At 38.0% G+C, this 13,991-nt stretch overlaps 1 protein-coding gene and 1 pseudogene across 2 annotated transcripts in view; both read right to left on the bottom strand.

Annotated features, from left to right (window-relative positions):
- The window catches only part of HBS1L (HBS1 like translational GTPase), a 92,082-nt gene extending 86,237 nt beyond the window's left edge, over positions 1-5,845 (bottom strand). For both annotated transcript variants that reach the window (XM_003790305.3, XM_012805458.2), the window contains exon 1: positions 5,604-5,845. In XM_003790305.3, coding sequence (XP_003790353.1) covers positions 5,604-5,646 — 43 coding nt within the window. In that variant the 5' untranslated portion in view covers positions 5,647-5,845. The remainder of the gene's footprint in view (positions 1-5,603) is intronic.
- Positions 426-1,653, bottom strand: LOC111725490 (annotated as a pseudogene).
- Positions 5,846-13,991: the final 8,146 nt, after the last annotated feature.

Here is a 13,991-nt window from a genome sequence, read left to right as displayed (position 1 = left end):
TATTTATCAAAATTAAAGGAACCTGGAATATTTACTTTCCAAAAAAATTCTAAGAATTTCACTCAAAAAATAGGTAATTTACTAACATTCAATATTTATAAAGGCATACATGACTCTTCAGTTTGTTTGTTTTTCTTAAAGACACATTTATTCAGCATCATGATCAGACTATTACATTAGGCAATCAACAGCATGGTGAAAAAAAAAAAAAAACTACATTAAAACCCTTTGTTGGAATGCTTTACACTTTCCACAGAACAGAAACTAAAATAACCTGTTATACAATTAGTCACAAATACAGTCCTCGAGTTTTTTGCCCATACACGTGAGTATTGTCTTAAACATGTCTTCTTTGTAAAAGGCAGGCCCTACCATATTGTGTGTGCTTGGCTGTGTTCACAAATCTGTTCTCACTTGTAGCTTCCCTATCACTTCTTCCGCTCTCCTCTCCTGCTAAGCTTTGTTTCCTGGGAATAGTCAAAACCTTCTGCCACTGCCATGGCTACTGCTACTTCTGGAACCACCACAGCCACCTTGATTTCATGGTTTGGCAAAGTACTGGCTGCCACTGCCATAAAGGCCAGAGCTTCTGCCTCCAAAATTTCCTCTTTTCATGGGTCCAAAATTTGAAGATTGATTGCTATAATGACCAAAATCTTATAGCTTCCACCACCTCCAAAATTCCTTTCGTCATTACCAAATTCGCTGTAGCCATCCCCATTGCCACCATATCCACCACAACCACTCAAGTTCCCTCCATGGCCAAAGTTGTCATTGCCACCAAAACTGCCTCCGTGACCCCACCAAAGTTTCCAGAACCACTTCACCCTTTTCGGCTAGATGAAGCACTGGCCATCTCATGCGTTTCGACAGGGCTTTCCTTACTTCAATTGTGGCCACTCACAGTATGGTACGTCTGAATGACAATCTTATCCACAGAATTATGGTCATCAAACATAACAAAAGCAAAGCCCCTCTTCTTGCCACTGCCTCTGTCAGTCATGATTTCAATCACTTCAATTTTCCCATACTGTTCAAAATAGTCCTTTTTTTGTGGGAGGGGGGAAGAGACAGAGTCTCACTTTATCACCCTCAGTAGAGTTCCGTAGCATCACAGCTCACAGCAACCTCCATCTCCCGGGCTTAGGCAATTTTCCTATTTCAGCCTCCCAAGTAGCTGGGACCACAGGCACCTGCCACAACACCCAGCTATTTTTTCATTGCAGTTTGGCTGGAGCTGGGCTTCAACCCACCATCCTCCATATATGGGGTCAAACCCACCGAGTCACAGGCACTGCCCCTCTAAATAGTCTCTTAAGTGATGTTCTTCAGTATCCTCATTAATGCCACCAACAAAAATCTTCTTCACAGTTAACTGGGTACCAGGTCTTTGAGAATCTTCTCTGGAAACAGCTGTCTTTGGTTCCACGACGCTTCCATATACCTAGTGTGGCCTTTTATTCATTGCTGCATCCACCTCCTCCACAGTGGCGTATGTGACAAACCGAGAGCCCCTGGAGCAGTTGGTGTTAGGATCTCTCATTAACACACAGTCTGAGTGCTCCTCAGACTCTCAGTCATTTCAGAGCTCAACCCTCCAATGAATAGCTTCCACAGCTGTTCAGGCTCTTTAGGAGACTGTGACTTAGACATGACAGCAGTAGGAGGAGAGACTTTCCATCCACAGGCAGAAAGCCATGATTCTTCAGTTTTTAAGCTAATTGGGTTTTATTAAGGTTCTCCAAAATTCACCTTAAGTGATTGAAAAATAATACAGTGGAACCTCCATTGTTGACCACCTCCCTACATTGACCACCTCTTTAAGATGACCTTATTTTCATAGACTAGACATGCATTACATGTATGTATCATACACAGGCCTAGTTCTTTATGTTGACCAGTTTGTTACAGTTCCTTGGTCAGTCAACTTAACAGAGAGGTTCCACTGTAATAGACAATACACTTGAATTGTCTTTCCAGTGTTGACAAAAACCTGAAATAAGCCATGTATCCATTTTCTTTCTTCAAGTGCTTCTCTATAACCAAAGTACTTTTCTTCCATAGGACTAACACACACTGTAGATCACTAAAGTAATTTTTCTTCATTTAGAGCAGGCATCCTCAAACTATGGCCTGTGGGCCACATGCGGCCCGCCTAGGACATTTATCTGGCCTGCCAGATGTTTTTGCCGCCGCTGCCTGTCCTGCTTAGCAGCCACTCATCCCGGGGCCTGCAGTCTAGCCCTCCAACAGTCTAAGGAACAGTGAACTGGGCCCCTGTTTAAAAAGTTTGAGGACCCCTGATTTAGAGCAAAGTAACCTCTAATAAACCAGCTTACCCTAAATTCCCTTGTGCTCACTCCCAACTGACTAGAACAAGCTCTTGGACCAGATTTTCCTAGGCTATTTCTTTCTTGTAATCACCTTCCTTGAAGAAGTCTTTTCTGACCACTTTGGGTAAAACAGCCAACATGCTCCCCACCCCAACCTTTACCTTCAAGCATACTCCTCCAATTTACAGTCCTTAAGGAACTACACCTGATTCACTCCATAAGCCCATCAGCTTCCTCTGGGTAAGACTCAGTTTAGCCAACTACCTGGCATATATCTGACACTAAATTAATATTTGTTTTATTATAAATTAATGTACCAAACTTATTAAAACTAAAAACCCAAAAGGAACATAAACAAATTTACACAAATGTATTTACTCATTTATTCAACAAAAACATGTCTAAGACGACAGCTCACTATTCAGCACTTTCCAAACCTAAAATCTGACAAGGAACACACACAATTATAAAAGCATGTGACAAGTACTCAACATGAGAAATACTGAGTATTTTGGGAACAACACACAAAAAAACAAAACAAGAATTGGGAGTGAGGCAGCTAGAGAAAGATCTCCAGAATATAATACCCAAATCAGTTTGGTTACACCAACTGTGTGTAACTACCCAATCTAGTTTCCAAAGGATAGAATGGGCTCATTTTTGAGGGTATTCAGGCAGCAAGAAATTCAGGCTTAAAGGCTGAGACTAAATACTTATGGCAGAGAAATATTAGATAAATGCTACTACTGGATAAAAATAGTAACACATTATAGTTACAGTGCAACATTCAACAAGTCATTAGATCACAATCATAAGTTATTAAATAATGTATTAGCAAATAAATGAGAGGCCATTCACAAACAAAATATTTTTAGATATTAAAGAATCTTTTTTTTTTACTTGGTCAGTTTGTCAATACTGAAATTGACCCTGAAGTGCTACAATATAAAAAAGATAAAGAGAAATATCTCCTGTGATTTTTGTAAAGTGTTTGTTTCCTCAACAAAACATTTTAGAGTATTTACTGAATCTAAAGAACATCGTGCCAGCTACTAGAGTAAATATAAAATCAAAGTATGGATTTTTGTCTTCCTGGAGTTTTTAAATTAGTAGCTATGGCAGTCATGTAAAGACTATCTAAATTACAGAGAAAATAAAGAGGAAGTTAAACACAGGAAACAATAGCTCTTAGAACACCTAAGGAAGTTATATTACTTTTGAGAATTTATAAATTACTATTCTGAGAATCCACCAGAGAAAAAGAGTACCTAACTCAGAAGGGGAAAAATAAACAGAACCCTGAAGATAGATAGAACTTTTATAAATAGGAAAAGAGGGTGAACCTCCTTTGTTACGGAACAGCTTGGTTATGACATCATCAATTGTTCCAAAGAAACATGACTCTGATCTCAGGTGGCCCAGGTGATATTTACCACTTGCTCACATAGACCTAGCATCTCTCCTCCATGAAGTATTCCTTCACACAGACACCCTGCTTAAACTCCCCCAACTTAGTATGAATTAAGTATTCTCATTTACAAAGTCCTACAAAATCATTTTGTCAGTACTCTTTGTAACATCTCTATGTTACTCCATAACCATCTGTTACTTGTATTAGCTCCTCCTTTTATATTACCCCCAGACATCTTACTGTCAGTCCCCAAAGCTTAGAAATTAAGCACTCAAACATGACTGGTTGAAGAAATAAGTGATTATTAAAGAAATGACTAGTAATTAGGCCTATTGTGTACTTTATATCATATTTCCAAAAATATCTCCCTGTCTAAAGCCATTTCTCAGATGACAGTGGTCCATGTGCAATACCTACATCCACTGCAATAATTATTTAAAAGGGTCTTCATTCTAAAGTGAACATCAGGAAATTAACATGTGCTAGGACTGGGTCACATGCCCTCCACTATGGCTAGAGCATACCAATGTACTTATCTATTGAGGGTGCCAATGACAACCAGCAATATATTAAGCATTACATGCTCTGCACTTTACAAAGCAATAGATCTTTAATGTATTCCTCCTCTGCATTAGTTCATGTATGTTCACATTTTTAGCTTGTATAAGGTTCATGCCTATAATTATCCATTGTAGGAAGAGAGACCTGCTCCTCCTAAAACTAATTCCAACTTTTTTTAACTCCTAGTATTCATATGCATTATTTAATTTCATTTTTAAAACCAAAAAGTCCTCTACCATTCCCTCTTTCCTCTAGTACTGCTTCTTGATTCCATTTTAAAACATTTATATCCCACATCACCAGCCAGAATTGAGTATACACCTCAAGATCACCTGATCGATATATTCTTTGGCTCTTCTTTTTTTTTTTTTTTTTAAAGGATAGTGCAATTTATTAGACAAAACTTGTGCAAAAACCAAAACTAGTGGCAACAATAAAAAAAAAACACTCATCACTGCAGTGACAGAAAATGAAATGTGCTTCTCACCTATTTAATTTCTAAAAAGTTAACCACTTTCCCATAGCAAAAATAAAAAGCCACTATAAACAAATTCTTCTGTTACCGAAGGACCCTTAAACCAAGGAAAATATAGTTCTGGGCTAATGTCTGTATTTTATAAACATCTTCCTATTTTTTTTTAATTACTTGTAGCATAACTATGTACATTAATGCAATCAGGGGGTACAGTGTGCTGTTTTCATACATAGCTCTTCTCTTTTTAATGTATGTCTATGGTACTGTCACCTAAGTTTTCAATTTGAAATTCATTAACAGATAAATTAGTTAGCTCAAGCTAGGTTCTGTCATCAAGTGTGTATGAACATGCACAGAAGATTTATCACATAAACCTAACACAATTACAGCAGGTCACCTGAATGTAAACATTAAGTTAATCTGTGTTTTGCAGATAAGCAATGTTTCATAAGCATTTCTGAAAGGGATTTTGAGGGAGAGGCGCTAGAAGCAGACGCGTGAGTGCCCGTCTGCACAATAGAAGAGGTGACAACGCTTACACGCATAACTACTACCGGACCCCAACCTCCCAACCTCACCAAATGTCCTTCCCATACGACACCGTGAGACACCAACCTCTCCCTCAAAGAAAGTCAACCACAGAAAGAAATTACGACTTAAAGTAACGCAACTGGGGTGGCCCTCAGATGTCCAGTTATTTTTCTCAGTTGGGTTACAGCCTGGCACCACTGACTAGGAACTCTCAGATCGAAGTGGATGCCAACGGGCTGAAATGCCAGCTGGAGCAGTGAATATAACGTCTCGGTACGGCCCTGCCACCTACCTTCATCGTAGTTATAGCCACGGACATTCCGATGCCGGGCCATGGCGGCAGAGAAGGCGTTTGCCTCAGTCCTTTCCAAAACACCCCGGTTAGATACCGATAAGGCGCCAACTGGTGCCTGAACACCACGTAGCCGCCATCTTGGCTTCCGGCAGGCCTCTGCGCCGAGCGCCTGCGCACGCGCGATGACTTATTTACGCACTGCGCGACGGCAACCTCTCAGGGTCACAGTCCGCCTCTCTTCGGGCGCATGCGTACTGACGCGCATGGGCAGCGTTGAGGCCTGGCCCCGCCCACAGGCGGTTGACTGAGGGGGATTTTAAACCGGGGAAATTCGTCCACCTGGACTTTATTGGTTTGTGCCAAATGTTGCGAGCAGGGATCTTTGACCTACGCCAGTGTCCCGGATTATTTTCCAAATTTGGTTTCTAAATCTATTGAAAAAGCTGTGTACTCAGTAAGAGCAGGGACCTTGTTTTATCCAATTTCATCTTGAAATTTAGCCCAGCATAGACATTCAACAAACTACTGTGTAAATTTGATATTAGAATTTGTCCACACTTTAAAGGGAGGAAAAAAAGATTATTTTTAAATAGGTTTATATGGTTAATTTGGGACGTCGGCTACAATAGATCACTAATGATTTCGTGCAATTCATGGCTTTATGTATGGGGTGCTGCATTAATACCTCTAGTAAACAACTGTCGTCAGCACTTAGCTATGTAAACAAACGGTTTTAGCTGTGTAAACGATCTTTACCAGCATCCTAAAGAAGGATTCAGTGGGCGTTCAATGAACACATAATTGTGTGTAACATGCTGAATATTAAATACAGCTTTTTAGACATAGCACTGGCCTTCGGTGCTAATGAGGAATGTTGTTACATAAATTTATAACCTTGTATTAAAGATCCTCATTTCTTAGAACATAAACTTAGTAATGCTATATAAAAAACCAACCTCATTAACATACTGAACAGACTACTCAGTTGTAGCTCATGTTTTTGAAATGATACTTACATGAAAGGCAAATGTGAAACTCCAGAAATGAATTAAACGCTTACTCAGCTCTTTATTACCCACAGTAGAAAGAAATAATAAGAGTAATACAAATTTAATTCAGATTTGTAAGTGGCTTGGAGTGTAATTTATACATTCATTAGGACTGACTGCCAATTGGCTGTTCTTCACTATTGTTGCTCTTTAATGTAGCTCCAAGACAAAATTTTATACAAAAAGAGATAGTTGCTGATTTTATATGGCTTATGTGTTTTTTATTCTATACTTGTGGGTAAATTTTGTGGTGCAGCCTGTTTCTTTGTGAAATAAAAATAACACTAACTCAGTTGTGAATAATAATTTATCTGTGTAAGAGGATTTACCACAGATCATAGTAGATGCATAAAAATATTATTAAAATACAAATGGCAGCTTCCACTCCACTGTAATTGTCAATTACAAGCATAAATACAACTTGCTGAGATATGAAGTGAATGAGTTATAAATTGGCCATGAGTAAACAAAGTGCTGAAGGAGCCAAAATAAGACATTAGTTCTGTCTGAGAGACAGTATTTAATTTCCCTCTGGGTCAATAATAATGCATTTCCTTAAAATTGGATTTCAGTCCAAGTTTTTCTGCTTTCTGTTTGTTAACTTTGTAAAATAAAAAACAAAACAAAGGGGAAAAAAAGCATGGGACTCTCCCCCTTCAAAGTCCTTATGCAAAAAGAGGTCAAGCCTGCAAGCTGAGTCATGCAACACCACCTTCCAAATGAATAGCTATTATAGTAGAACCTCCACAGTTGACTACCTCCCTACATTGCCCACCTCCTTAAGTTGACCTAAAAGCTGTGCAAGAAAGTAAAGTATATGTATGTATCAGCACAGTAGGCCTAATTCCTTATGTTGACCACCTCCGTACGTAGCTTACAGTCCTTTGGGTGCTCAGTTTAAAGAGGTTACTGTGCTAACATTATGCATCAGTCATACCTCCAGGAAAGGTAAAAGGCCTCAGGACTGGATTCATAGATCATTCATAAGGAAATGCTTTGCTGGCCTCCCATAAATAAGAACATACAAATTATAAGTTTAAGTCTGCAGTCTGTAGCTTTTAAAATGAAAGTCTATTAATTCTACACTACTTAAGTTGATTACAAGTTTATCTTTCCAGTCACAGAACACAGACAAGATCAGTCATTCTTCCATCTCTCCAAGAGTATTTACATAATTGGTCATTCCATTGCTCCCTTTTTTCCTCATTCACCTTATGTAAAATGTATGTTTCTGGGGGCCTCTAAGAATGTAACCTTTGCCTCACTGCTGCTCCTTTTTCTTTCTGAATGTCATCTCTCTTTAAAAATACTGCAGTTGGCCAAGGCATAGTAGCTTATACCTGTAATCCCAGCACACTGGGAAGCTGAGGCAGGAGGAGCCCTTAAGGTCAGAGTTCAAGACCACTCTAAGCAATATAGTGAGACTCTGACTCTACGACAAATAGAAAAATTAACCAGGTTTTGTAGCCTGTGCCACTGGTCCCAGCTACTCAGGAGGCTGAGGTGGGAGGATCCCCTACGCCCAGGAGTTTGGTGTTGCAGTGATGCCACTGCACTCTAGCCAGGGCAATAGAGCTAGACCTTGTCTAAAACAAAATTACAGGTATTCCTAAACTTTGGCTTAATAAAATTCCATTGATTAAGATCTTTGTTTCGGTCTCTTACTTTGGGTTGTCACCTTCTATAGGCTTAATTTCTTCATCTGTAAACTGGATATACATAAAAATGTATGTCTTCTATTTTATAAAAAGCAAACACTGTGTTTAAAAACAGTAGCTATAACATAATAAGTCCTGAATAAGTGATAGGTCTCTGTCCCGTTCATCAGAAACTTTTATTTTTGTTTCTCTAGCAACCTAATATCTCACACTTTAAGTATTTGCTAAATGAATTAATGAATAAAAGAAAAGAAATATAGGGACGTTCTCTTGTTATGAATTAAAGTATCATAAATAACTGTGTAAATAATTCATTTTTATGTTGATTTGTGAAAACTTATGAGTGAAAGTGGCATATCTACATTATGGAAAATGTTTAATAGCTTATTGAGCTATTACTGACAAATAATAAATTGTACATATTTAAAGTACAATTTGAGGCCAGGCGTAGTGGCTCAAGCCTATAAGCCTAGCACTCTGGGCAGCCAAGGCAGGTAGCCAGACCAGCCTGGGCAAGATCCAGACTCCATCTCTACTAAAAACAGAAAAACTAGCCAAGCGTACTGGTGCATGCCTGTAGTACCACATACTAGGGAGACTTGAGTCATGAGGCTTGCTCAAACCCAAGAGCCCTTGAGTAAGACTCTGTCTCTAAAAAATTAAAGTACAATTTGATAAGTTTTTGACCTACGTATACACCAGTGAAATGATCAGCTCAAGATAATGAACATATCCAAACTCCCAAACATTTCCTCAAGTACCTTATATGCAGAATATAAGATGGCATATCACCCAAGGCTCCCTCCTGACCTTCATGGCCTCCTCACCATGTAGTCTGGCAACAAATGATCACTTTTCTCTCACTATAGGTATGTCTGTATTTTCTAAAATTTTATATAGAGGGAATCATACAGTGTGTTTTCTTTTTTTAACCTATCTTCATTCACTCCACATAATTATTTTGCGATTCAACCACATCGGTGCTTTAATCAATAGTTCATTCCTTTTTATTGCAGGGGGAATTCTACTGTATGGATAGACCACAATTTGCTTTTCCATTCACCTATTAATATATTTGGGTTGTTTTCAAGTTTGACTACTACCAATAAGGCTGCTATGAAGACCCATAAACAAATCTTTGTATGGACATAAACTTTGAGCTCTCAGGGGTGAGTATCTAGGAGCAGAACGGCTAGATGATATGACAGGTTAGCTTTAGGTTTTTGAAGAAACTGCCACATTGTTGTCCAAAATGGTTGTAACATTTTACAATCGTACCAGCAGTAATAGTTCCATTTTATCCACATCTTTGCCAACAGTTTATATGGTCTAAAAATGTTGTGCTTATTTGACATTTCTGTTTCCTCTTTGGTGAAGTGTTTGAATCTTGGATGGGGGTTTATTTTCTTATTTTTTTATTTGGAAAATTATTTTTATATGCTGGATCTTTTATATATATGCTTTGGAAATATTTTTCTTACTATGTGACTTACCTTTTCATGCTCTTAACAATGTCTTTGAATAGAAGATTTTCATTCTGATGAAGTCCAATTTATTTTTTCTTTAATGAATTGTGCTATTATTGTATCTAAAACTCTTTGCCTGATCCAAGGTCACTAAATTTTTCTCCTATTTTTTTTTTTAATTTTTAAGAGATAGAGTCCCATTCTGTTGCCTAGACTAGACTGAAGCTCCTGGGCTCAAGAAATCTTTCTACCTCAGCCTCCCAAATATCTGGGACTGTGGGCACACACCATAATGCTCTGCTCCTGGTTTTTGTAATAAGTTTTACATTTTGGGATTTTACATTTAGGTTTATGATACATTTTCAGTTGATTTTTGTATATGGTTAAAGGTTTAGATCAAAGTTCATTTCTTACATACGGATATTCTGTTGTTACAGCACCAATTGTTGAAAAGAAGGTCCTTTCCCCACTGAATTCCATCAGAATTTTCTAAAACATCACTTGTCCGAGATGAATCTATTTCTATACTATTGATATCCCAATGCACTGGTATGTTAATCTGCTGATCTAGCGTAACACCACTCCCATACCATCATGCTTAATGTAGATTCATAAGTCTTAAAATTAGGCAGTGTTAACCCTCCAACTTTGCTCTACTTTTCAAAAGTTCTCCTAGCTATTTTAGGACCATGAAATTTTCACAGGAAGTTTTAAAATGAGGCTATCAATTGCTGCAATTACTCTTTCTGGGACTTTATCTAGTATTTTGTTGACTCTTAGATCAATTTTGGAAAAATTGACATTTTAACATTAAGTCTTTCAACACAAGCATATCATATGTCTCTCCGTTTATATACATCTTATTTTATTGCTCTCAGTGATGGTTTCTATATTTAAGTTGCTGATCTTGCACAACATTTAAACATTTAATTTTAAGTATACCATATATTTTCAACTCCTGGCCTTTGACCTCCCTCCATACATATTTTGATGCTATTATAAATAATATGCTTTAAAATGTCAAGGTAAAGCTATACAATACAATTAAAATGAACAAATTAATTAGCATTATCAATTCAAAAATTATATTTTATACATGATATAATTTATGTAAAATTATACAATTGTATATATGATTTTTACATAACACATATAATTTATATAAAATTATATAGAAAAATAAAAATTAAAAATAAATTAGCTACATTAGCACAAAAATATCATCCTGGGCAGATTTTTTAAAAATCATCTTAGGATACCTAGGGTAAGTAGAAGGAAAGATGTACAAAGCTGGGGCGGCTCCTGTGGCTCAGTGATCAGGGCACCGGCCCTATATACCGAGGGTGACAGGTTCAAACCCGGCCCCGGCCAAACTGCAACAAAAAATAGCCAGGTGTTGTGGCAGGCACCTGTAGTCCCAGCTACTTGGGAAGCTGAGGCAAGAGAATCACCTAAGCTCAAGAGCTGGAGGTTGCTGTGAGCTGTGACGTCACAGCACTCTACCGAGGGCAACAAAATGAGACTCTGTCTCTGAAAAAAAAAAAGATGTATGAAGCCTAAACTAACGCTAGAAAGCATTGCTGAGGGAAATATAGAAAATCACCTTAAATGGAGAGATTATACTATGTTCATAGATTGGGAAAGTCAGGATTATTAGGTTAAATAAAAGAGATATCAAATCAAATTAATCTGCATTCAGTGATATACCAATCAAAATTCTAGCAGGTTTGGATGGAAATTGGCAGTCAGATTCTGTATAAATGGAGATGCAAAGATCCTAGAATCTCAAAAAAAAGAGGCAAGTTGAAGGATCTACACTCTGAAGTCAAACATTGCAAATTATGCATGTATGTGTACATATCATATCAACACAGACACAGATGACTCGCACAGACGTTACATGAGCATAAAGAAGCCAGGCCTAAACAGAAAGTGTTTGATTCCCTTTTCAGTGGTTCTCAACCTTCCTAATGCCACGACTCTTTAATACAGTTCCTGTAGGTCGCGACAGGAACTGCTGCCTTAGATGAAATTCTGGAGCAAGTAAAACCCCCTCAGTGACGACAGAAGTCAGGATCGTGGGCACCTTTGAGATGGATATTAATGAGGTTTGAGGAGAGAACTACAGGGAGCTTTCTAAAGTGCTCGGTATGTGCTATAAACTGATCTGTATGAAGATGATAAGGTTTTACACTTAAGTGTAAAATTTTACTGTGCTGTATATTTAAAATTTATGCACCTTGAGGTACACAAGTTACACTTCAATTAAAATAATAAAAAGAAAAATGCAAAAAATCCTTAATCGAAATTGTCATAACTACCTTTCATGTGTAAAAGTATATATATTTTAAATGTTTCCTTTATGCCTGACAGTGTTCTGTTTTAACAATGTAAAGAAAAACTAAGCACTTTGATACATCTGGGTTAGAATTCATTCAACAATATATCAGCAATTCTCAGAATACAATCCAGTTTTTGTATTTTGGCTTTTTTATTTGAGACAGAGTCTCACTATGTCGCCCTCAGTAGAGTGCTGTGGCATCACAGCTCACAACAACCTCAAACTCTTGGGCTTAAGGGATTCTCTTGCCTCAGCCTCCCAAGTAGCTGGGATTACAGGCACCTGCCACAACGCCTGGCCATCTTTTTGTTGTAGTTGTCATTATTGTTTAGCTGGCCTGGGCTGGGTTCGAACCCGCCAGCTTCGGTGTATATGGCTGGCTCTGTAACCACTGTGCTATGGGCACCAAGCCTATATTCTATTTTCTATTCTAAACAATTATCCATTTAGACTTAAAATTTTTCTGTTGTTCTTGAAATGACACTATCCTTGGAAACTACTTAAATACTCATAGAGAGATTTGGTAAATAAGTTATACTGACTTCTGTACTCAATAATTATTACAATGAAATGAAGAGATTGAGCTTAGTCATTAAGAAAGGAAGAGTGAGAGAAAGGGGATAGTTGTAATTGTGACATTAGACATAGCATATGAGAAAAGTTCTAAAATTTTCTAATTAGGTGTCTAGGAAATATGGCTTATGCTACAAAGTATACTATAAAATGTCATGGATTTGTGGAAGATCCTCTTGGGGTCCTTTAGAATTCTTGATTTTTTTCCTAGGATTTGTGATCATATGTTGATAAATGTATTCATCCTGATGACTGTTCACAAAATCTGTAAAATGTATAAACAGATGACTTCATTTTCCTACTGATCTTCTAAATTACTTCTAGAACCCTCTGTCTATTATATAAAAATATAATGATATTCTTATATGTATTTCTTAATGGAATTTCCCTTGACTTTTCTCACATATCCCTCCTTCCTTTCTTTCCTTCTTTTTTCCTTCCTTCCTTTCTTTCCTTTCAAGGCAGAAATCCAACTCAGTGAAAATTGGCACAGTCCTGTGAACATGTCCTTCATCAAGACAAAACGTTGCCCCCAAAGGACTTGGGGCCATCTGGGATTCTACGTGTGACAGAAGAGTTGACAACATAACCAAACAATCAAGAAGGTATTCAGGGAAGCTGAAACGGATCTTCAAAGAAGACTCAGTGGGTGATTTTTAATGTCTGTGTGGTATTATGGAGCTTAATGTAGAACATATCAAAACCTCAGAAAGGTGATGGCGAGGTCGTGAACTTCATAAGGCAGAGTGACTCCCGGCAAGAACAAAACAGCAGTCAGAGAGTTCTGTATTGAAACATGAACTGCTAAATAATGGGGAATACCAGCAAAACATTAACACCTGAGCAAAACGTTCCTCCACAGGTAGCCTCTTTCATCGTCAATCCTGGGCTCTCTGGCTGTCAAGCACTTTATCATGAAAGATAATAATACACATATTTCAGGAGTTCTTTATGAGCCTCACTTTTTCAAAGGTTCATGTTGTTCTAAATGTTCTAGTCATAACATAAGAAATCCTCCAGCTTAAAATCTTTCAATGGAGCCCCATTACTTAGTAAATAAGTCCAAACCCTTACAAAGATATGGGAGTTCATTAGGATATAACCGCTGCCTGGTTTCCCATCTCCCCTGACCTCTCCACCACCCCACCCCACAACTTCTGCTTTTATGGTTTCAAGCCCAGCCCTGCTCTCTCTGCCCCAGGGCATTAGCATGTACCAGTCCTTCTGGCTACATCCATCTCTCTCCATGTCTTCCTTATTGCTCAGCAGAACCCCATGTGCACCACATATCCTATGAC

Source organism: Otolemur garnettii, unplaced genomic scaffold, assembly GCF_000181295.1.
Source record: "Otolemur garnettii isolate 467f Iridium unplaced genomic scaffold, OtoGar3 scaffold00042, whole genome shotgun sequence".
Classification (NCBI taxonomy): Eukaryota; Metazoa; Chordata; class Mammalia; order Primates; family Galagidae; genus Otolemur; species Otolemur garnettii.
This window is presented reverse-complemented; position numbering and strand designations above follow the sequence as displayed.